The following is a 17,744-nucleotide window of genomic DNA, read 5'->3' as shown; positions in this document are numbered from 1 at the left end:
TTCGGTCATGTTCACGCTCATGTCGGGAATATCCGTTCTATATTTTGTTCCTCTACCTAATTTAGGGCATGCTATAATTATCAAGCATCTTCTACAATCCATTCGCCAATATCCACCCTCTCCTCGGCCAACGCTTCCACCTCAAAATGGTCTTCAACTTGTCCCCCAGGACCTCCAATTCTCTCAAGGACAACCCACACACCACCTTTCTCTTCCAGACCCGGTTGCAAATCAAAGTCCTCCACTCGGACCCCTGATATAGCATCGCTATGGTTCCCGTCCTCCGACGTCGCCAATATCTCTTTGTAGGGCCCTTGGCCCAGCTCAACCGTCATCAACACAGGAGAGGGTCCAACAGGATGATTCCCTATCACAGAGAGTCTGCTTCTGGCAATAAGCTTGATGCGGGTCAGCCGTGGAGCCTGCAGAGGGGCCAGCATCCTGTCTCTTCCCGGCGGAAGCACCCCAATATCGGAAATCACAGCCCGGCGCCCAGCCGATTCTGGTGGTAAAGGTTTCACTTGACATGGGATAGAAGATGATATCCACAAGGTAAAGCGGGCCAGTTGGTCAGGCGCAAAGGTGGAGCATACGATGGTGTAGGTGCCCTTGTCAAGATCACTCTTTTCAGCGAGCGATCCGCCCCGACGATAGTCGCCACTACCGGTAATGATGTCGCGGCTTCGCACTCTCGATATGCGGCTGCCGTTGGACCAGAACAATTTTACATGCGTAGCAAGTTCTGTGTCGGCACATTCTAACAGGAGGGATATATCGGTCTTATCCGATATTTCCAAGCTGAATTGAGGGTTGAGGGGGTACCGAGCGGACTCTGCGTTTCCCCCCGCAGAGGAGGGTGTCCAGTTTCCATGGAGCTTCCTCACACACATGAACCGGTTCTGGGCCGGAGAGAGGTGGATCGGCGCCGTAGACAGGGCGGATAGGGTAAAGTTTTGGGTCACAGAAGGCAATGATTGCTCGGAAATCACCACAGTGTACGTCGTTTTGGGAGACATTTCCAGCCTCATGAGAGTGTTGGGGGAGTCAACGTAGGGCCCGCGGTGAAGAGCTCCATCACTCAAAGACACCTTCTTACCGCCTGCATTGAAAGCATACAAGCTTATAAACGCGGGATCCTCATGCGCATCGTTATTTGACCGGTGTTCGATCGTCCTGAAATGCTTTCCAAGTAGCAACCAGACGGTTCCTCCTATCTCGGTGGACAAGGCAAATTGCGGGTTTTTCACAAAACAACCGGCCACCCCTCTACCTTCCGAGAGATCCCACGTGAAGTGGATGTCTTCTCGGTATTGGAAAATATCTGGGTTCCAGTTCAGGTAGAGATTTTCGAAATTCAGAAGGACATTATCACAGTCCATCCAAAAAGTTCCTGGAGAGAACGGTTCCAGATTGTGAGGTCCTGATGTGTTTCCAGGCTCCTCGGGAGTGTTCTCTGCTCCGGCCCACGGGTTTTTCACAAGCATCTGACGACGGCCTTTGGTCTCCTTCATGTCCAGTATGGCATAGTCGTGCTCACTGACAAGACCCAGCTCGGTCTGCTCTCGTTCGGTTAACTTCCCCGTGCCAATAGTCAGGAGAACATCCCCGCAATGAAATGCTCTATACAGTCGCTTCCATAGCTGATAGCCAGTCACATCGTCACTGTGGAGGAAGACTTGCTCGGGAATCCATCCCGTCAACACCCACAGGTCCGTTCCAGAATTACTACCTGGAAAGTCGTATCCTCCGCGCAGTTTCAGGTATGCCTTTTCCACCAATGCAGGCCACAGAAAGCTAGGATTGTTGCGGTCGACGACATGAAGAGACCTTGACGTCTTGGAAGATGGCAAGCGATCGTCGATAACCACCCTCCGAAAGCAGCCGTTGAAGTAGAAACGAAATATGTACTTTCCAGATGGTGATGGTTCGGGCTTCTCCTGGCGAGGGTACACCAATGGCAGGAAGTGCTTGGTCCAGGTTAGATCACAGCAGCCACATAAGCTAGAAGAAACGACGGCACCTTATCTAGACCACGCTCGAGTCTCGACGTGGTGGCACAAAGACTAGCAACGACGGAACAGTCGGTTAAAACGTCTTGCACAAGATCTGTCTTCCCCGCGACAGACATGGCCGGAGCACCGAACCCAGCAGTCGTGCTTGTTGATAACAGTTCAGCTGGACGTTTCCACCCATCAAAGATCTGTCTCTGGAGACGGGAAAGATGGAGTTCCGGGTGGTCGCTGTTGAATGTCAGAATGACCAGTGCTGATGAGACGATCTCCAACCTATTTGGGTCAATCTACATACGTGAACGGTACATCTCCAGGAGTAAATTCCGAAGGATCAGGCGCACTATTCCAGGGGGGAAATATAAACCCATGCAGTTTGGCCCCCTCCAGAAGGATAATCTCTTCGCGGGTGGTGAGCTTGCGCGTGGATACCGGAGAACGGGAAGCTCTGGCCTGGGTGCGAGCCGCCGACTGCCAATCGGTGGCTTCCTTAATTCTCTCCGCTCGAGTGAGCCATTCCTTGCATTTGGCGTCGAGAGACTGTTTGTCTTTCTGGGCAGTCGCCAATCTGAGGGCTCTCATGTAATGTTCGGCGGCATCAATGGCAGACTCCAGGGCCTGGGCTTGAGAGGTAGCCGACGACACATTGCGTTCCGCTCTCTAACTGGACGTTAGTGGGAAGCACTCTACTGGGGAAATCATCGACAGATCGGGAGGACTAAAGCAGCTAAGTACCAGAGCCTGGGTAATCAATGTCTTCTGCGTGGAGGCGTTGGGCCGGGACATGATGTTTGATGTGCGTCTGGGATCTCCCCAAAGTGACCTCCCCCGCAACGGTCCCCAAACCAAACGGGAAGCCCAGATAGCAAGATGCACCTATCAGGAGAAGCCGTCAACAGGATTCCTGTGACCCTTCCGAGCGGGCCCGTCAATCGCCCGAGGGGATGACATCCGAGGTCACGGACAACACCCAATCGCGATGTGGGCGAAAGGAAAGGCGACTGTTCTGATTTGACGCGGCAGGATAACTCAAATACTGATTAAAATCGACTAGCGAGCTGCACGTATCAGGATCAGGACGGACGATACCATGGAGAGAGGAAGTGTGGGTGGTGGGTGGGGGGAAGGACGGAAGTCGGTGTTGTCGGAGGTACAGAACAGTACGGAGGAGGTAAGGACACTGGACCTCGGCTCGTTTCGTCATGCGCTTCCAGGCGCGCCGAGGTGCTTTCCACTCTGAGCAGTCCGCCCTCTCTCGGTCCAACTTATCGCATTCCTTCGTCCTCCTTCTCTTCTTCCCCCCCTCAGATGCCGATTTCTTTTCGCTGAGACTCGATTCTTGTCGGTCTGGTCTGGAGTACGGTCCATCCTCTGCCGTCTCTGCTCTCTTCCGCTTCTTCGCCCTCTGCTTCTCAGTGTGGCCATCCCTTTTCTCTCTTCCTATCATCCTCTCTTCCCCATATCGACCGCTCCTGTTCGGCTTCCCCGCCCGGAATTTAGCCTCCTCATTAATTCCGCCGATAATCCGCTCTCCTTACTCCGTCCTCCTCTTCGTTCTCCCTCTTCATATCCATATCCAAGAGGCAGCTCGCCTCGTCGTGAAGGATGGCCGGTCAATCGAAACAAGTCCGCCTCTCCCCTTGGGGTAGTGCCGTCGCCGGTGCTACCGGCGCCGTGTTGGCAAATGCCATCGTCTATCCTCTGGACTTGTAAGTGGAAAACGTTTTCCCCCGAGATCGGACCAAGAAACTGCAGAGCAGAAAAAGACGCTAATCAATTGTTTCCCAGGGTCAAGACAAAACTGCAGGTTCAAGTAAAGAAGGCCGCCGAGTTGGAGTCCAAGGAATCAGATATCGAGCATTATAAGTCCACTTGGGATGCAATCGCCAAGATTGTCGACAAAGAAGGTGTGGAGGGCCTATACTCGGGAATGGTGGGATCGCTGCTGGGTGTCGCTTCCACCAACTTCGCCTACTTCTACTGGTACACCGTCGTGAGAACCCTTTATATGTCCTCCAAGAGCGTTCCGAAGCCTCCTGGTACCGCCATTGAGCTCTCTCTTGGTGCCGTTGCTGGTGCAGTGGCCCAGATCTTCACCATCCCCGTCGCTGTTATCACAACAAGACAACAAACCCAGCCCAAGGGCGACAAGAAGGGTCTGATCGAGACCGGTCGTGAGGTTGTTGAGAGCGAGGATGGCTGGTCTGGTCTGTGGAGAGGCCTGAAGGCCAGTCTGATCCTTGTCGTCAACCCCGCCATCACCTACGGTGCCTACCAGCGCCTGAAGGACATCCTCTTCGCCGGAAAGAACAACCTCAAGCCTTGGGAGGCGTTCCGTAAGTTCCCAAGATAGCCATCTTACCAGTAGGTCCGTAGAGCTAACGAACGCTAGTCCTGGGAGCTCTTTCCAAGGCCATGGCCACCATTGCCACCCAGCCCTTGATTGTGGCCAAGGTTGGCCTCCAGTCGCGCCCGCCTCCGGGCCGCGAGGGCAAGCCTTTCAAGACATTTGGTGAGGTCATGCGTTATATCGTCCAGAACGAGGGAATGCTTTCCCTTTTCAAGGGAATTGGTCCTCAGATCTTGAAGGGTCTTCTGGTGCAGGGTCTCCTGATGATGACGAAGGAGAGGTATTACTACCCGATAAGAAGACATTGTATACATGTGCTAACACTTCGCAGGATGGAACTCATCTTCATTGTCCTGTTTGCGTATCTTCGCAAGATCAAGGACGAGAAGCTCAAGAAGGCGGTCGACACTGCCGCCTCTTCGGCAAAGACCAGCCTCCCGGCGACCCTGAAATAGACGCTTTTATATACCTCCTCTCTGTATGGACATACACCTGACTTTTGTTCTGTCATTTATCTTTCCTATGGCGCGTGGGTTGTAGATCTCTTTATTATTTTATATGCGCGGTTTGCTCCTGTATATTTCGGCAGCTACAGTGTATAGAGCATGCCTTTGTCCTTAGGCATCCTACTAGGATAGACCTGCACAATACAACCATTCGGGATGATCGGTTTCCGTGGAGTGGTGATAATTTTCTTCAGAATGTTGGTGTTGTTTGCCCGATAGGTTGGACTACTACTACCACTCAGGTATATGTAGAGAAAGGTACCCAAACACCACACACACTCATGCGAGCTATATGGGGCGGTCCCTAAGATAAAAAACGGTGGCAAAGAGGATACATAAAATTGTCAAGAGAAGGCATGGCAAACACGCTGGGTCACATGGATTGATTCCTGTTTCCCCAGGCCAATAACTTCCTCCTCAGAGTCTTGTCACGTGAGTCCACCGAGGCGCTCGCCCAATTCGGAATAGCGCAAGATATATACACCTCAGAATAGACAAATGAGGATTACTCCTACCACGATTCTTGGTTCCAGACGAAAAGTTGCGCCCTCCAAAAAAAACTTCGCCGACCGATGCATCATGCTAGTGGTCAAGAGGTATATGAGATCAGCGGGCTGTGCTAATCGAGAGAATGCAACAAAAAGAGGTTTCTTGGTCGTTCGAGACGGGCGAACTCCGTTGATCGAGGAGACAGAAGCTTCCGCGGAAATGGCCTAAAAAAATATTAGCAAGAGGGTTGAATTGATGTTGCAGCGTTCCCTTTTATCAAAATGGATCCACTGGGACGCGGGGAGATCACCATGATAAGATCCTTCGGGATATCGGCGAAAAATCGCCGCGATTTGGACTTCGAATGGCGGCGGACATGCCTAGGCAATGCACAGAACAATATTTATGGACAGTAAGTTACCCACCTTCTACGAGCCGATCTACTGTTGCAATATCATTGTAGCAAGATGGCTTCAGAATCGGTAGTCAACGGGAATGACGTTGGTGCTACCCCAGTCCCCACCAAAGGGATCGCCGTGGAGGAAGGGGACATTGCCCTCCAATTTGCCGGCGATGTCCACGAGGTCACCCCAGAATTGACAGCTCGAGTCCGTTGGAAGATTGATCTCTGTGTGCTTCCATTGCTTGCGTAAGGCCTCATGTCTCTAGTGTTGATGTTTAGCAGGGATATTGCTCACTGACATGTCGGAATCCCTGTCAGTCTCACGACCCTTTTGCAGTACCTTGACAAGTCCACTCTCAGTTATGCGGGTATCTTTGGCATCATTGAGGATCTCGTAAGTTGTCTGACTGACTTTGAGAGCAACGATTGACAATGTACAGAAACTTGTTGGCGACGAGTACTCATGGCTAGCGAGCATCTTCTACTTCGGTAACTCCAAGTAGATCTTATTCCCAGCATCCAGCGCTGACAGTGTTAGGATATCTTGTGATGCAACCCCTGGGCGGATTTCTTCTGCAAAGGTTTGCCCCTGCAAAGTGCCTGGCAGTGAGCGTGTAAGATGCCCCTCGAGGAACTCGAGGAACATCAAATCATGGTGTAAGTTCTAACAGAGTCAGGTTTCTATGGGGCTTCATCCTTTTCATGCATATCGTATGCGAGAACTGGGCAGGCCTCATGGCTGTGCGGTTCTTCTTGGGTATGGCCGAAGGGGTGTAAGTTTATGTGCCCAAGCTGCGACTATATAATATTAATGTTACTTGTACAGCGTGACTCCTGCGTTTATGCTAATCAGCACTGGTTGGTATGCTCGGCAAGACCAGCCTCTTCGAATGGGCATCTGGTTCTCATTCAACGGCATTGCCCAGATTGTGGGAGGCCTTTTGTCCTATGGACTGGGACATGTCCATGTGAATAACATTGAGCCGTGGAAATGGATGTTCATCGTCACTGCCGCCCTTTCCATTGCCTGGTCTATAATAATTTACTTTCTGCTACCGGACTCACAGTTAACGGCGTGGTTCTTGAACGATGCCGAGAAATACGCTGCAATTGAAATGGTCCGCGACAATAATACTGGTATCCACAGCAAAAAGTTCAAGAAGGAACAGCTCATTGAAGCAGCGGCTGACCCGATGACCTGGATGCTGTTCCTCATGGCTTTGATTTGGAACATTCCAAACTCCATTGCAACAGTATGCTTTCAATTCCGCGCTCCTGCAGAGATTTCTTTATACTAAGTCTGAATGCAGTTTGGCAATCTTTTAGTGAAGAACTTTGGTTATTCCACCCTTCAGACGACACTGGTAAGGATCAATCTCTATGCTTGATGCCAACGCCCCGTTTAACTTAAATAATAGCTCGGAATGCCGGCTGGGGCACTGGAATTTGTCCTGATGCTTATCATAACCTATATCTGCATCAAAATCTCCAATACCCGAACATATTGTATGACTGTTGCTCTCATACTCGCTCTTGTAGGGTCGATCATGGTGTATGCTGCGCCATACGCAAATAAGGGTGCACTCTTGGCAGGGTATTATTTGGTAAATTGCCATCTCCATCAAATCCAGCGACTCTAGATTAATATTGTGAAGATCTTTGTGTTTCCTACGGGGTACATCCTTCTTCTTTCGATGGGATCCGCAAATATCGCCGGACACACCAAGAAAGTGACCGTTAACTCCCTTATTCTGATTGGATACTGTGTTGGGAAGTGAGTGAGAGGTTTTGCTTCTCTTTTCTTCTGGTATGGCTGACAATAAGTAGTATCGCTGGCCCTCAATTCTTCAAATCAAACCAGCAACCTCGCTACGGTATGTACAACGTCTTGAAAACACTGTGTGCCCTATTCTCGCTGATCTCCCCAGGCCTTGGTATCGGGTCATGTCTAGTATCATTTGCCATCCTGATCGCTATGGCTGTGACGATGCGGTTCTATTTGGCGTGGCAGAACAAGAAACGCATGTCCGCTTCACCTGAGTTGGGGGATCAGGGCTCGGCAGATCTGGAGTTTTATGACTTGACGGACAAGAAGAACCCTAAGTTTATATACGTGTATTAGTGATTCGTTCCAGGCTATACTATGTTAAGGATGTGTTAGGCAAGCACCCGAGTTCCTCTATAGTTCCTCTATATGGAATGGGATATCCTGCTATTATGGAAGAATGTATATCTATTTTCAACTCTATATTGCTATCTTTAGGAGCGAAGTTTCCCACTTCAGTAGGAGTCTGATTGTTAGATAAAAGCAAAGTATACACAAAAGCATTATGGCAAAGTTCCTCAACCCTAGGTACGCAGGTATGATTGTACCTTTCCACCATAACAAAATTAAAGGTACGTCGACCACGCCTATGTATCCATGGATTTCCCGAAGCCTCATTCCATGACGGCGCCAGCTTCCGAGCATGGTGGCCCCAGACCCCATTTCGGCGAAAAATCGCCGCGCACCGCGGTGCGAGCCGGAGATACACCCGCTTGCACTCATACGGGTGGGAATAAGCCACGACATAAATATGCCCGGGCTACTTCCGGTTCGCCTGGCTGATAAGCATATGTGCGGCTCGTTTACCACACCATTTTCATCATGGCTGATCTGGGAGTTCTACGAAAGGTGGCGGACGAAGCCATTGCCAAGGCCGACGAGGAGCTGAGGACCGTCAACCTCGATGTCAGTGATGTAGCTGAGATATTGTGGCAATTCAATATATATTGATCAGAAAATACAGATCCACAGCCATCCGGAAACTAAATATGAGGAGCATCACGCGCACGACCTGCTTTGTGCCGTGTTCGAGCGGCATGGCTTCGCGGTCCAGCGAGGCGTGGGCGGGCTCCCAACCGCCTTCCGGGCTTCCTTTGGTCCTGAAAAAAGATCAGATGGTTCAGATACCAGATCTGTGGCTATAAACCTAGAGTAAGTTTTCTTCCTCTTCATCTTATATTGGCCAGAACTATATTAATCAATCTACGTAGGTATGATGCCCTTCCGGTGTTGGGACACGCCTGTGGTCACAACTTGATTGCAACAGCTGGTCTCGCGGCATCCCTCGGTCTCGCAGCCGCGATCAAAGCCGGGGATGTTCAGGGACGAGTCGTTGCCATTGGCACTCCCGCCGAGGAGGGTGGTGGCGGCAAGATCAAACTGATCAAAGCGGGTCTCTACAAGGATATCTCCTGTTGCATGATGGTCCATGCCATGTAAGTCTATCCATATCCCATGACACATTTTCTAAGTGACATTCTCTAAATAAATACATTCCAGGCAACATGACAATGCATACTTCACCAGCATGTGCGGGTCGGAACTGACCATTGAGTATATCGGCAAGCCAGCCCACGCTATGGCGGCTCCGTGGGATGGAATCAACGCATTGGACGCCATGACGCTCTTGCACACGAGTTTGGGCCTTCTCCGTCAGCAGATCATGCCCACTGATCGGATTAGGGGGGTGGTACTCAGTGCCGGCGAAAGCTCAGGGGTCATTCCTCACTACTCAAAAGCGCGGTACTGTGTTCGATCTGCCAGCCTGGAGCGGTACCGGACCCTGAAGACGAAATTTATCAATTGTCTTGAAGCGGCTGCGCTTGCGACTGGGTGTGAGCTCAAGACGGACTGGATGCCCGCTTACTGGGACATTCGCGTCAATCATGCGTAGGTCCTCCCGGAAACTGATGGACGGAAATTGGATAATAACGGGTCCCTCCAGACTTGCTGGGAAATATGTCGAAAACATGGAGGAAATTGGCGTTCCGTTTGCACCTATCCACGAACAGAAATCCAACATGGCCTGTGCCAGTACCGATATGGGCAATGTCACTTACGAAACCCCCAGTATTCATCCCATTTTTGCGGTAAGTGGCAACCCTCGTCAAACCGCACATTTGCTGAAGGTTCTAGTTGGACTCGCCCAATGGTTCCATTCACACGAAAGATTTCGAACAAGTCGCGGCCACGCAGGACTCGCACGAACGGACGATCAAATGCGGGCGCGCTATGGCGCGGACGGGGATTGAAGTGTTGGTGAACGATGAATTCGCCGCTCAGATCTGGGAGGAATTCAACGAAACGGACATGAGCATCGCACAGGACCCTTGGGTGGCATAGATTAGTCAAGAAACATACGCAACGTAATAAGAACAACGATGTATGGCTTCACAATTGAAAACCGCCCTAAGTGCCGAAATGCGGGCACCAACCAGATTATAATACTAATAGGCGGGTGAAATTGGCACGTAGATAAGCGGATAACCGATAGATAGTCTTAGTCAAATAATGGTTTATGCCAGGCGGTTATTCCTTCCATACCCTCCCACCGTACATACAGGATGGATTCGCCAGCCTCACGCACCACCACCGCATGTGGGGCGTGTCATCGCCGCAAAATCAAGGTGCGTCAAAGCCCTTCTATTGGGACGAGATATGTTAATACCTCGCAGTGCGACGGTGGGAGTCCAAAGTGTGGCCAATGTATCCGGAGAGGCACGCGGTGCGAACCACATTCGCGCACAAGACGCGCAGGGCTCTCGGTTGACGAAGAGAGACGGCTCCGGCAACGGATCGCATGGCTGGAGCGTCAGCTGGGCCAGATCTGTGGATTATCGTCACAGGATGTCGAGAATATCCCGACAGGCGAAACCATTATCCCCCAATGTGTCCTCCCGGACTTCACCAATTTATCTCCAAAGGCTCCAAACACCACGGCCTATGGAGGACTGGTTGAAGATGAATCACAAAGCAATGGCAGTGATGTCATCGACAAGGAAGTCGGGGACATCGCGGCAAACGTCGCTGTGCTATCACTGAACGCTACCGGCGAGATGCGCTTCATGGGAGGTGCCAGTGGTGTCTTATTCTCCCGGCTCATCGCGTCGACGGTCAAGAAGTATCTCTATGACAGCGGTCTGGCACCCAATAACACCGTTCCAAGCGGCCACTCTCACTTTTCCGACCCCCAACATGCCGTTCACGGGGAGAGGCATGAATCCGATGACAATACAGCTCCCCATCTACTCCCTCCCTGGCACACGGCCGTCGATTTGCTCGAGACCTATCTGCAGCAAGTGCACACCATGTATCCTATTTTTCATCGCAAGGCACTCAATGGCCTGGTTCAATCAGTCTACCAGGAGCCGTCGTCCAGCTCCGCTGCACATCAAACCATCCTCTATCTGGTCATGGCGATTGGTGCATGGCATCGACGGCCCTTGGAAGACGAACCAGCCCCCCGTGCCGCGTATGCCGCCGAACTATTTCATTCGGCCATGCATTGGTTTGATAGGCTCCTCCCTCTCGACGGGGTGGAGGGACTACAGATTGTCCTGTTGCTAGCCATATACGCCTCCTGTCGACCCACGGGAAGTAGTCAGTGGCACCTGCTCGGGATTGCCATGAGAGTCTGTTGAGCACCCATCTCCCTTCTGACCTGGTGACTGGTTGCTGATCATAAGGCGTAGTTGTGTATTGATATGGGACTGCATCGCCATAACCCGGATTGGAATTTCGCCCCGGATGAATGGGACATCAGGCAGCGGCTGTTCTGGGTCACGTATGCCATGGACCGGACGGTCTGTTTCAACTTGGGACGTCCCCTCACCCTGTCCGATGATCATATAGATGCCCTCTTCCCCGATGCGGATGGCCAAAAGGCACCAGATCAAGAGCCGAGGATCGGGTTAGCCGTGCACCACATCCGTCTCCGCCGTATCCAGGCTCGCATTATCAGCGAGATTTACACTGTTGGTAAGTCACGATCCACAGGCATCGAGGACCATCAACGCGCGGGCGTCCTCTGCAGTATTCAGTCCGAACTCGATCGGTGGCACGGAGAACTCAAGACAATATACTCGGGGGAGCAAACGCCCCATTCATTTCAGTGGTATGAGAGACTCTATTATACGACGACGGCGGCGGTCCACCGGGCCACTCCACTATTCCCGCGACCGTCCGAGGAATCCATCAGGCGGTGCTATGAGGCGTCAGGAAATGCCGTCCGAATCTATTATACGCTCTTACGGTCCCATGAGCTGGAGCATTCGTGGATTCTGCTCTCGGGGTGTTTCCTCGCCGGCATCACGAACCTCTACGCACTGTGGTCAAGTGACGCCCTCTCACAAAGCGTGCAGCTGGTTGAAGTCACGGAGATCTGCCGGATGTGTTCGAATGTGTTGGCGGTTCTTTCGGCGCAATGGAAGGCATCGAGTGAATTCAGTGACACCTACGAGTCGCTGACCAACATCACAACCAAACGTCTGGTCAAACAACTCCAGCAGAGATACAGCAGTGGAGCCCTCTATGACAACGATATCTCCTCCAGCCCCGGCCAAATGTTTTCGCTAGAGACCAGTCCGTCCTTGGATTCACTGATCTGGCCACAGGATTTTAATTTTCACACGGCACTGGTGAACCCGCAGTGCATCACTGAAGTGTTTGATGATCTGTTGCGGGGGCAGGAGGGCCTGTGGAATGTTTAAACCTCTGAGTGCAATAGACACGTCCAATAGCTCCCTTGCCGGTTCTCTCTCCCCCGGCTTCCATTCGAGCATCTTGCACAGGAGGCGCACAAGTGTTAAGTTGACTATCTTTTCGGGGAGTACTTTTTCCCTGAGGTGGTTACGAAAATTGTAGACTCATTCCCGGGGGGATGGACAAGACATTCAAAACTGTCCTCTGCGGTCGTAATCTGAAAGCTCTCCAATGCTTTTGCGATTAAGCGTTGCACCAGATGATCTCCTATTCTGAGGGAGTTCAAATGATGATATACTTTGGTCTCTCTTTGGTCTTCGGCCGAATTGCGCTCAATTATGTTCAGTGAGACATGAATATGCTGCCTAGAATACAACGTGAGCTTTTCCGTAACTCTTCGAGTATCCTGCAGATATGGACGGTCTAGGTATCTAAGTAGGTGGGTAGATTAGTTGATGTTGGCATTGGACTAAAACGGAAGGGTCCTCCCCTCCATATGGGACTGACCGCCTAGACCCATACCAATCGCCGTCTCCGCCTTCAACCTAAATACCACCCACAACTCCTCCCTGCCGGCCCTCGCAATCACAAACCAAGCAAAGGGAGCATGCGCCGAAATGCGATGGCCGCCATGGGGTTCCAAATCGCAACAAGCCGACCCTCCCAGCCCACCTGATGAGTCGCAGAAGCAACAGCAAACATCCCCAGCGCCAGCCGACGCCTCCTCATCGCGCTCAAGCAAGGACTGGAATAAGTCCGTCAACGCCTTCGACTGGGCCGCGTTCACGGAGCTGCGCACCATAATCCCAACCGTCATCCTGACTACGGCCATCCTGGGCATTGTCCACATCCACCGCCGGTACCTGCGTCGCTTTCCCGACGCCGTGAGCATCGCCCCATCGTATTTCCGCCGCCGCAGCATCCTCGGCCAGGTGACCAGCGTCGGGGACGGGGATAATTTCCGGCTGTTCCACACGCCCGGCGGGAGACTGGCGGGGTGGGGATGGTTGCCGTGGAAGAAGGTGCCGACGTCGAAGAAGGAACTGAGGGATAAGACGGTGCGTGATTCTTCTGCCTCGTCTCCCTGTACATGTGTTTTTGGGACAGAATAAGTGTTGGTGGTGGTCAGTTGGTTGGTTGTCAGGCTGACAGGTTTGGACAGGTGCATGTTCGTCTGGCGGGAATCGACGCCCCGGAGCTCGCGCATTTCGGCCGTCCCGCGCAGCCGTTCGCCCGTGAGGCACATCAGTGGCTCACGGCGTATCTGGGCAACCGCCGTGTGCGCGCATATGTTCACCGCCAGGACCAGTACCAGCGCGTTGTGGCGTCGGTGTATGTGCGGCGGGCGCTTGACCTGCCTCCGTTCCGGCAGCGCGATGTGTCGTATGAGATGTTGAGGCGCGGGCTGGCGACAGTGTATGAGGCGAAGGCAGGCGCAGAGTTTGGCGGACGGGGCATGGAGCGCAGGTACAGACGGGCGGAGTGGTGGGCGAAATTTAGGGGTCTTGGGCTGTGGAAGGGCTTCCGTCGGGATAAAGCATGGGAGAGCCCGAGAGACTTCAAGACTCGCATGGGGTTAGAGGAGCAGTCGCAGGGGAAGGGAGAGAAGAGCTAGAAGTGGCTATGGCTGCATTTCTTATTATGATTGTATGATATCCTCTTGTGATATGTTTACGATTTGTATAGACAAGACGTAAGGCGTGCCATGCTTGCATGGGCTTTTGGTATTGACCTTCGGTTATAAAAAATTTAGTGTTTATTGGCACAAGCGAAACCCATACCTCCAAGAACCTCCAAGAATGAGAAAAAAGATGTGCCGCCAATCAACAGGACATCATAAGGACATAAAATACAGAGGTATCAAAACAGTGGTATATCAAGCGCAAACGCATCAACAGAATCTCCGCTCGAGTTCTGCAAAAAGTCTAGGGCTAATCTCGTCGCTCGTGTTGCCCTCCACACGCCATAAACAGCCCTTTCGGCGGTAATGTTCGATTAGCGCCTTGCTTGTTTCTTCGAATTTGTGGAGTCGTTGTTTCCATGTGTCGACTGAATCGTCCTCTCTCTGGGTAAGAGGCTCGCCAGTGATGTCGTCCTTGCCGGGGACCTTGGGGGCGTTGAAATCAGTGTTGTAGACTCTCCCCGAAGGCTCGTGGATCCAGCGCGAGGCGATTCGGGAGAGAATGACGGAGGGCGGGGTGACGAGATGGACGACGAAGTTGACGGGGACAAGGGAGTCCAGGCTGGAGGCTTGGATGGCCGTGCGGGGGAAGCCATCGAGGATGAACGAAGCAGAAGGAGATATAGTCGGGGTTGGCGCCGTCGTGAGCCAGCCCTTGGATCTGAATTCGGCCGATATAAGATCTAGGATCAGAGAATCCGGGACGAGGTTCCCCGACTGCATGGTAGCTTCGGCTTCGGCGCCTACAGACAGGGTTCTTAGTGTTAAGGTCAATCTTATGGCGGGAAAGACGATGCATACCCAAGGGTGTCTTTTTCCGAACATTTTCTCGCAAGAGGTCTCCTGAACTGATGGATGCTAGCTGTGGAAATTTGGCGAGGAGTCGTTCCGTTTGGGTACCCTTGCCCACGCCGGGGGCACCGATGAGGATGATTCGAGCGGCCCGCTTGAGCTCGCGTGTTGCGAATGTCATTGTGACTTACGCGACGATGGTGTACACTGATAGTAGAAAGGCGCCGTTGACGACGGCCGTTGTTGAGATCCGTATATTTTCGGATAGAGAACGATGGGTAACGTGTATAGGCGGATATTATTGCTTCATTATGCCGGCTGCATGGAAAACTCAGGACTGGGGAGAAACCGAACTGACAAGCGACAGAGGTGAGTGTCGAGCTGATACACGCAGTACGTACTCCGATTCTCCGTTGGAGCTCAACGCTTTTTGCCGACCGGGGAAGCACGCGATCCTTGCGTGGGGTGACTCGTTTAGGAAGTCGGTGAGCGGAGATCCCGGGGGCTTTTCCGATGCACACAAGGCGATCGCACTCCTTTATATAAGCCGTAGGTAAGGAGATGAAGGAGTGTTGTAGACCTCCAGACAGTACAGCGCAGTCGGAGTGGAAGAATAGCTCTTCACATGCACAGGGCCCCTGTCGTCTGATGTTGGGACGCCCTCGGCTAATCACCTGGCCATTGTTTCGTTTCCCGATTCGGTCCATCGAAGCGCCAGATCATGTGACCGCGTCACGAGCTGGGCGCGCGTCGCGTTGGTGTCGCGGAAAGCCGTTGATGGCAACGCATACGACATGCGCTTCCTGATCACACAGCAACAGTTATTTGCGCAACGATCCCCAAGGCTGCCCGCAATATGATCCGGCAAGATTTCCAGAGGATTGACCCAAAGCGACGGGCCAACCTGGATCATAAAAAGAAGCAATTCGCCGTTCCGATCTTCAAGCAACAGGACTATCCGCACCGGCTGAACTTCTACGATGTTCCCCCGACAGCAGAGATCACTCTGGAACAGTTTGAACAATGGGCGATTGATCGGCTAAAGGGTATAGTCTCCACCATTTTATGACCTCACTATTTAACCGTTCGTATAGTTCTCGCGGAAATCGAGGCCTGCTCTTATAGAAACAAATCCCCGGCCGAAACGGAAGCCCATATCACCCCTCTGCTCCAGAAATACCTCCCTCTTTCTTCCAACACTTCATCTGGTGCCGGCGCAGCAGATCAAAGACTGAGAAATGAGCGTCAGAAGGATCATTACTCTCATTTCATCCTCCGGTTGGCGTTCTCGGCCACCGAAGACCTTCGGAGACGATTCGCCCGGGCTGAGACAATGCTCTTCCGATTTCGATTCCAAAAGGATGACTCGAGAGAGAGACGCGCCTTTATCGAGAGTCTGAACCTGGACTGGGAGCCCGTTAGCGACGATGAGAAGCGAAGCCTTACCGATCACCTCATGAGCGCAACCCCGGGTCTACGCCGACTCGATGACGAGTTGTGGTATAAGGTTGACTGGGAGAGGGTTCCCGAGTTGGTGGAGCGTCGAGCCGTCTTCCTCTATAGAGGAAAGGCGTATGTCCCGGGAAGAGAACAGCTGAGCATGATCATGGCGGAGTTCACGACGCGCTTGGAACGGGCCCTCGAGGTGAGTAGTGTTTTCCCTGGCATGGAGCGTTCTGTTTAACTAAAGCTACTAGCTCACGAGCCGAGCCTTACCACGTTTGGACGAAGACGACCGTCTGACCCCTATCCTAAACCACTTGTCCAAGAACTTTGGTAGTGCGGAGTCTGTCTATTCCGAGGGGGAAGGCTTCGTGGATGGTGCCCCGATCACTGCAGCCAGCATCGATCATCTCTCCCAACATTTCCCGCTCTGCATGCGCAGCCTACACGTGTCACTGCGCAAGAACAATCATCTGAAACACTATGGACGACTGCAGTATACGTTGTTCTTGAAAGGAATCGGTTTATCCCTCGAGGAATGTATCCTGTTCTGGCGCCAGTCATTCAAAGGGTTCACGGATGACGAATTCAACTCCCGATACAAGTACAATGTTCGACACGCGTATGGAGATGTCGGTGGTGACTCCAATCGCAGAGGGCGAGGCTACCCTCCCTACTCTTGTCAAAAGATCCTCAACGACTCGAATCCCGGGGTTGGCCAGACACACGGCTGTCCCTACCGCCATTTCTCCCCCGACAACCTCATTAATCTTCTCCAGTCCACCGGAGTCCATGACAAAGATATTCTACGTGGCGTGCGAGAGGACGTTGAGAAGACTCGGTACCATATTGCCTGCAATCGTGTGTTCGAATGGGCCCACAAAGCCGAGATCAAAAAGGTCAAGGATGATGGCACTTGGAACCAGACTGATCTGGACACCATTGTCCACCCGAACACCTACTTCAAGCGCAGCTTCCTCCTCAAGCAATTGAGCAAGGCCCCGAGAAACGCTTGAAGCTCACGACAAATGGGCCTATGAATAACGGTGTTTGACTGATGATTGGATCTTCAATTGCTTGGGTCTCGTGAGGCGTTTGGTGTTGGGATGTTCGATCCGGTGAAAAACAGCACACAACCAGATATAACCGAATATGTGAATAGGAAATTTTACAGTTTAATTCAATTCTTCAGTACCATTCTCCTTCTCGATTCTGTATCCACCACTCTAGTCATACGACATTTTTTTGGAAAAATTTTGTAACCACTGCTGATTCCCAGATTATCCGAAAGGATCGGAACGACCTTTCAAAGCCAGGTGCCCAGCGACGGGTCGAGTTACTCTTCGCTCAACCCCAGGACAGCTTCATCATAGAAGGACGAAAGCCGCCATAAGAAAAGGTGAAAGGCTGGCGGAAGAAAATGTAGATGAAAAAGAAAGGAAAAGGAAAAGCGGGAGCGGGCGGAGTATTTAAAGGGCGGGTTTAGCGCGGATTAGGCGGCGAGGGCGGTACGGGGACCGGCAGCGACCAAGAATGCTGCAACCT

At 52.1% G+C, this 17,744-nt stretch overlaps 8 protein-coding genes across 8 annotated transcripts; 6 read left to right on the top strand and 2 right to left on the bottom strand.

Moving 5' to 3' along the window:
• Window positions 1-2: 2 nt before the first annotated feature.
• On the bottom strand, window positions 3-3,138 carry BDV59DRAFT_166393 (calpain-like protease PalBory). Its single transcript, XM_073687708.1, has 4 exons — window positions 2,745-3,138; window positions 2,308-2,669; window positions 2,021-2,240; window positions 3-1,967 (listed from the first exon to the last, which is right to left on the bottom strand). Exons 1-4 carry the CDS (start codon window positions 2,793-2,795, stop codon window positions 81-83), a joined length of 2,520 nt encoding a protein of 839 aa, XP_073552964.1. The 5' UTR covers window positions 2,796-3,138; the 3' UTR covers window positions 3-80.
• A 14-nt stretch (window positions 3,139-3,152) lies between these two features.
• BDV59DRAFT_1299 (putative peroxisomal carrier protein) lies at window positions 3,153-5,097 on the top strand. The gene is made up of 4 exons (XM_073686955.1): window positions 3,153-3,718; window positions 3,798-4,345; window positions 4,402-4,639; window positions 4,691-5,097. Exons 1-4 carry the CDS (start codon window positions 3,615-3,617, stop codon window positions 4,812-4,814), a joined length of 1,014 nt encoding a protein of 337 aa, XP_073552963.1. The 5' UTR covers window positions 3,153-3,614; the 3' UTR covers window positions 4,815-5,097.
• A 724-nt stretch (window positions 5,098-5,821) lies between these two features.
• BDV59DRAFT_206791 (MFS general substrate transporter) lies at window positions 5,822-7,879 on the top strand (the record flags this gene model as incomplete). The annotated part of the gene is made up of 11 exons (XM_073694857.1): window positions 5,822-6,003; window positions 6,076-6,151; window positions 6,198-6,246; window positions 6,296-6,371; window positions 6,435-6,530; window positions 6,584-7,010; window positions 7,068-7,121; window positions 7,176-7,361; window positions 7,413-7,531; window positions 7,585-7,631; window positions 7,686-7,879. 11 exons carry the CDS (start codon window positions 5,822-5,824, stop codon window positions 7,877-7,879), a joined length of 1,506 nt encoding a protein of 501 aa, XP_073552962.1.
• A 525-nt stretch (window positions 7,880-8,404) lies between these two features.
• On the top strand, window positions 8,405-9,925 carry BDV59DRAFT_197141 (M20 family metallopeptidase; the record flags this gene model as incomplete). Its single annotated transcript, XM_073692841.1, has 6 exons — window positions 8,405-8,488; window positions 8,547-8,734; window positions 8,794-9,018; window positions 9,083-9,472; window positions 9,528-9,672; window positions 9,719-9,925. The coding sequence occupies 6 exons, from the start codon at window positions 8,405-8,407 to the stop codon at window positions 9,923-9,925; spliced, it is 1,239 nt and encodes a 412-aa protein (XP_073552961.1).
• Window positions 9,926-10,146: 221 nt separating this feature from the next.
• BDV59DRAFT_197140 (transcription factor domain-containing protein) lies at window positions 10,147-12,291 on the top strand (the record flags this gene model as incomplete). Its single annotated transcript, XM_073692840.1, has 3 exons — window positions 10,147-10,209; window positions 10,258-11,214; window positions 11,275-12,291. 3 exons carry the CDS (start codon window positions 10,147-10,149, stop codon window positions 12,289-12,291), a joined length of 2,037 nt encoding a protein of 678 aa, XP_073552960.1.
• Window positions 12,292-12,834: 543 nt separating this feature from the next.
• BDV59DRAFT_166389 (thermonuclease family protein) lies at window positions 12,835-14,008 on the top strand. The gene is made up of 2 exons (XM_073687707.1): window positions 12,835-13,341; window positions 13,446-14,008. The coding sequence occupies exons 1-2, from the start codon at window positions 12,901-12,903 to the stop codon at window positions 13,896-13,898; spliced, it is 894 nt and encodes a 297-aa protein (XP_073552959.1). The 5' UTR covers window positions 12,835-12,900; the 3' UTR covers window positions 13,899-14,008.
• On the bottom strand, window positions 13,994-15,536 carry BDV59DRAFT_166388 (adenylate kinase ADK2). Its single transcript, XM_073687706.1, has 2 exons — window positions 14,766-15,536; window positions 13,994-14,707 (listed from the first exon to the last, which is right to left on the bottom strand). The coding sequence occupies exons 1-2, from the start codon at window positions 14,935-14,937 to the stop codon at window positions 14,175-14,177; spliced, it is 705 nt and encodes a 234-aa protein (XP_073552958.1). The 5' UTR covers window positions 14,938-15,536; the 3' UTR covers window positions 13,994-14,174.
• Window positions 15,537-17,613, top strand: BDV59DRAFT_166384 (DNA primase subunit PRI2). Its single transcript, XM_073687705.1, has 3 exons — window positions 15,537-15,802; window positions 15,851-16,401; window positions 16,454-17,613. The coding sequence occupies exons 1-3, from the start codon at window positions 15,613-15,615 to the stop codon at window positions 17,213-17,215; spliced, it is 1,503 nt and encodes a 500-aa protein (XP_073552957.1). The 5' UTR covers window positions 15,537-15,612; the 3' UTR covers window positions 17,216-17,613.
• Window positions 17,614-17,744: the final 131 nt, after the last annotated feature.

Source organism: Aspergillus ambiguus (genome assembly GCF_047715705.1).
Source record: "Aspergillus ambiguus strain CBS 117.58 unplaced genomic scaffold BDV59scaffold_1, whole genome shotgun sequence".
Taxonomy (NCBI): domain Eukaryota; kingdom Fungi; phylum Ascomycota; class Eurotiomycetes; order Eurotiales; family Aspergillaceae; genus Aspergillus; species Aspergillus ambiguus.
The sequence above is the reverse complement of the archived record's forward strand: the minus strand, read 5'-3'. Positions and strand labels throughout refer to the sequence as shown.

What these genes read in the sequence shown, in the direction of transcription:
- BDV59DRAFT_1299 (XM_073686955.1), top strand. Translation starts at nt 3,615, where the DNA reads ATGGCCGGTCAATCGAAACAAGTCCGCCTCTCCCCTTGGGGTAGTGCC. An exon ending in ATCGTCTATCCTCTGGACTT is followed by an intron (nt 3,719 to 3,797) that starts GTAAGTGGAAAA and finishes ATTGTTTCCCAG; the next exon opens with GGTCAAGACAAAACTGCAGG. An exon ending in CTGATGATGACGAAGGAGAG is followed by an intron (nt 4,640 to 4,690) that starts GTATTACTACCC and finishes AACACTTCGCAG; the next exon opens with GATGGAACTCATCTTCATTG.
- BDV59DRAFT_166384 (XM_073687705.1), top strand. Translation starts at nt 15,613, where the DNA reads ATGATCCGGCAAGATTTCCAGAGGATTGACCCAAAGCGACGGGCCAAC. An exon ending in GGCGATTGATCGGCTAAAGG is followed by an intron (nt 15,803 to 15,850) that starts GTATAGTCTCCA and finishes CCGTTCGTATAG; the next exon opens with TTCTCGCGGAAATCGAGGCC. An exon ending in GCTTGGAACGGGCCCTCGAG is followed by an intron (nt 16,402 to 16,453) that starts GTGAGTAGTGTT and finishes TAAAGCTACTAG; the next exon opens with CTCACGAGCCGAGCCTTACC.
- BDV59DRAFT_166389 (XM_073687707.1), top strand. Translation starts at nt 12,901, where the DNA reads ATGCGATGGCCGCCATGGGGTTCCAAATCGCAACAAGCCGACCCTCCC. An exon ending in AGGAACTGAGGGATAAGACG is followed by an intron (nt 13,342 to 13,445) that starts GTGCGTGATTCT and finishes AGGTTTGGACAG; the next exon opens with GTGCATGTTCGTCTGGCGGG.
- BDV59DRAFT_166393 (XM_073687708.1), bottom strand. Translation starts at nt 2,795, where the DNA reads ATGTCCCGGCCCAACGCCTCCACGCAGAAGACATTGATTACCCAGGCT. An exon ending in CATTGATTACCCAGGCTCTG is followed by an intron (nt 2,670 to 2,744) that starts GTACTTAGCTGC and finishes ACGTCCAGTTAG; the next exon opens with AGAGCGGAACGCAATGTGTC. An exon ending in CCTGGAGATGTACCGTTCAC is followed by an intron (nt 2,241 to 2,307) that starts GTATGTAGATTG and finishes GACATTCAACAG; the next exon opens with CGACCACCCGGAACTCCATC.
- BDV59DRAFT_166388 (XM_073687706.1), bottom strand. Translation starts at nt 14,937, where the DNA reads ATGACATTCGCAACACGCGAGCTCAAGCGGGCCGCTCGAATCATCCTC. An exon ending in TCGGAAAAAGACACCCTTGG is followed by an intron (nt 14,708 to 14,765) that starts GTATGCATCGTC and finishes CCCTGTCTGTAG; the next exon opens with GCGCCGAAGCCGAAGCTACC.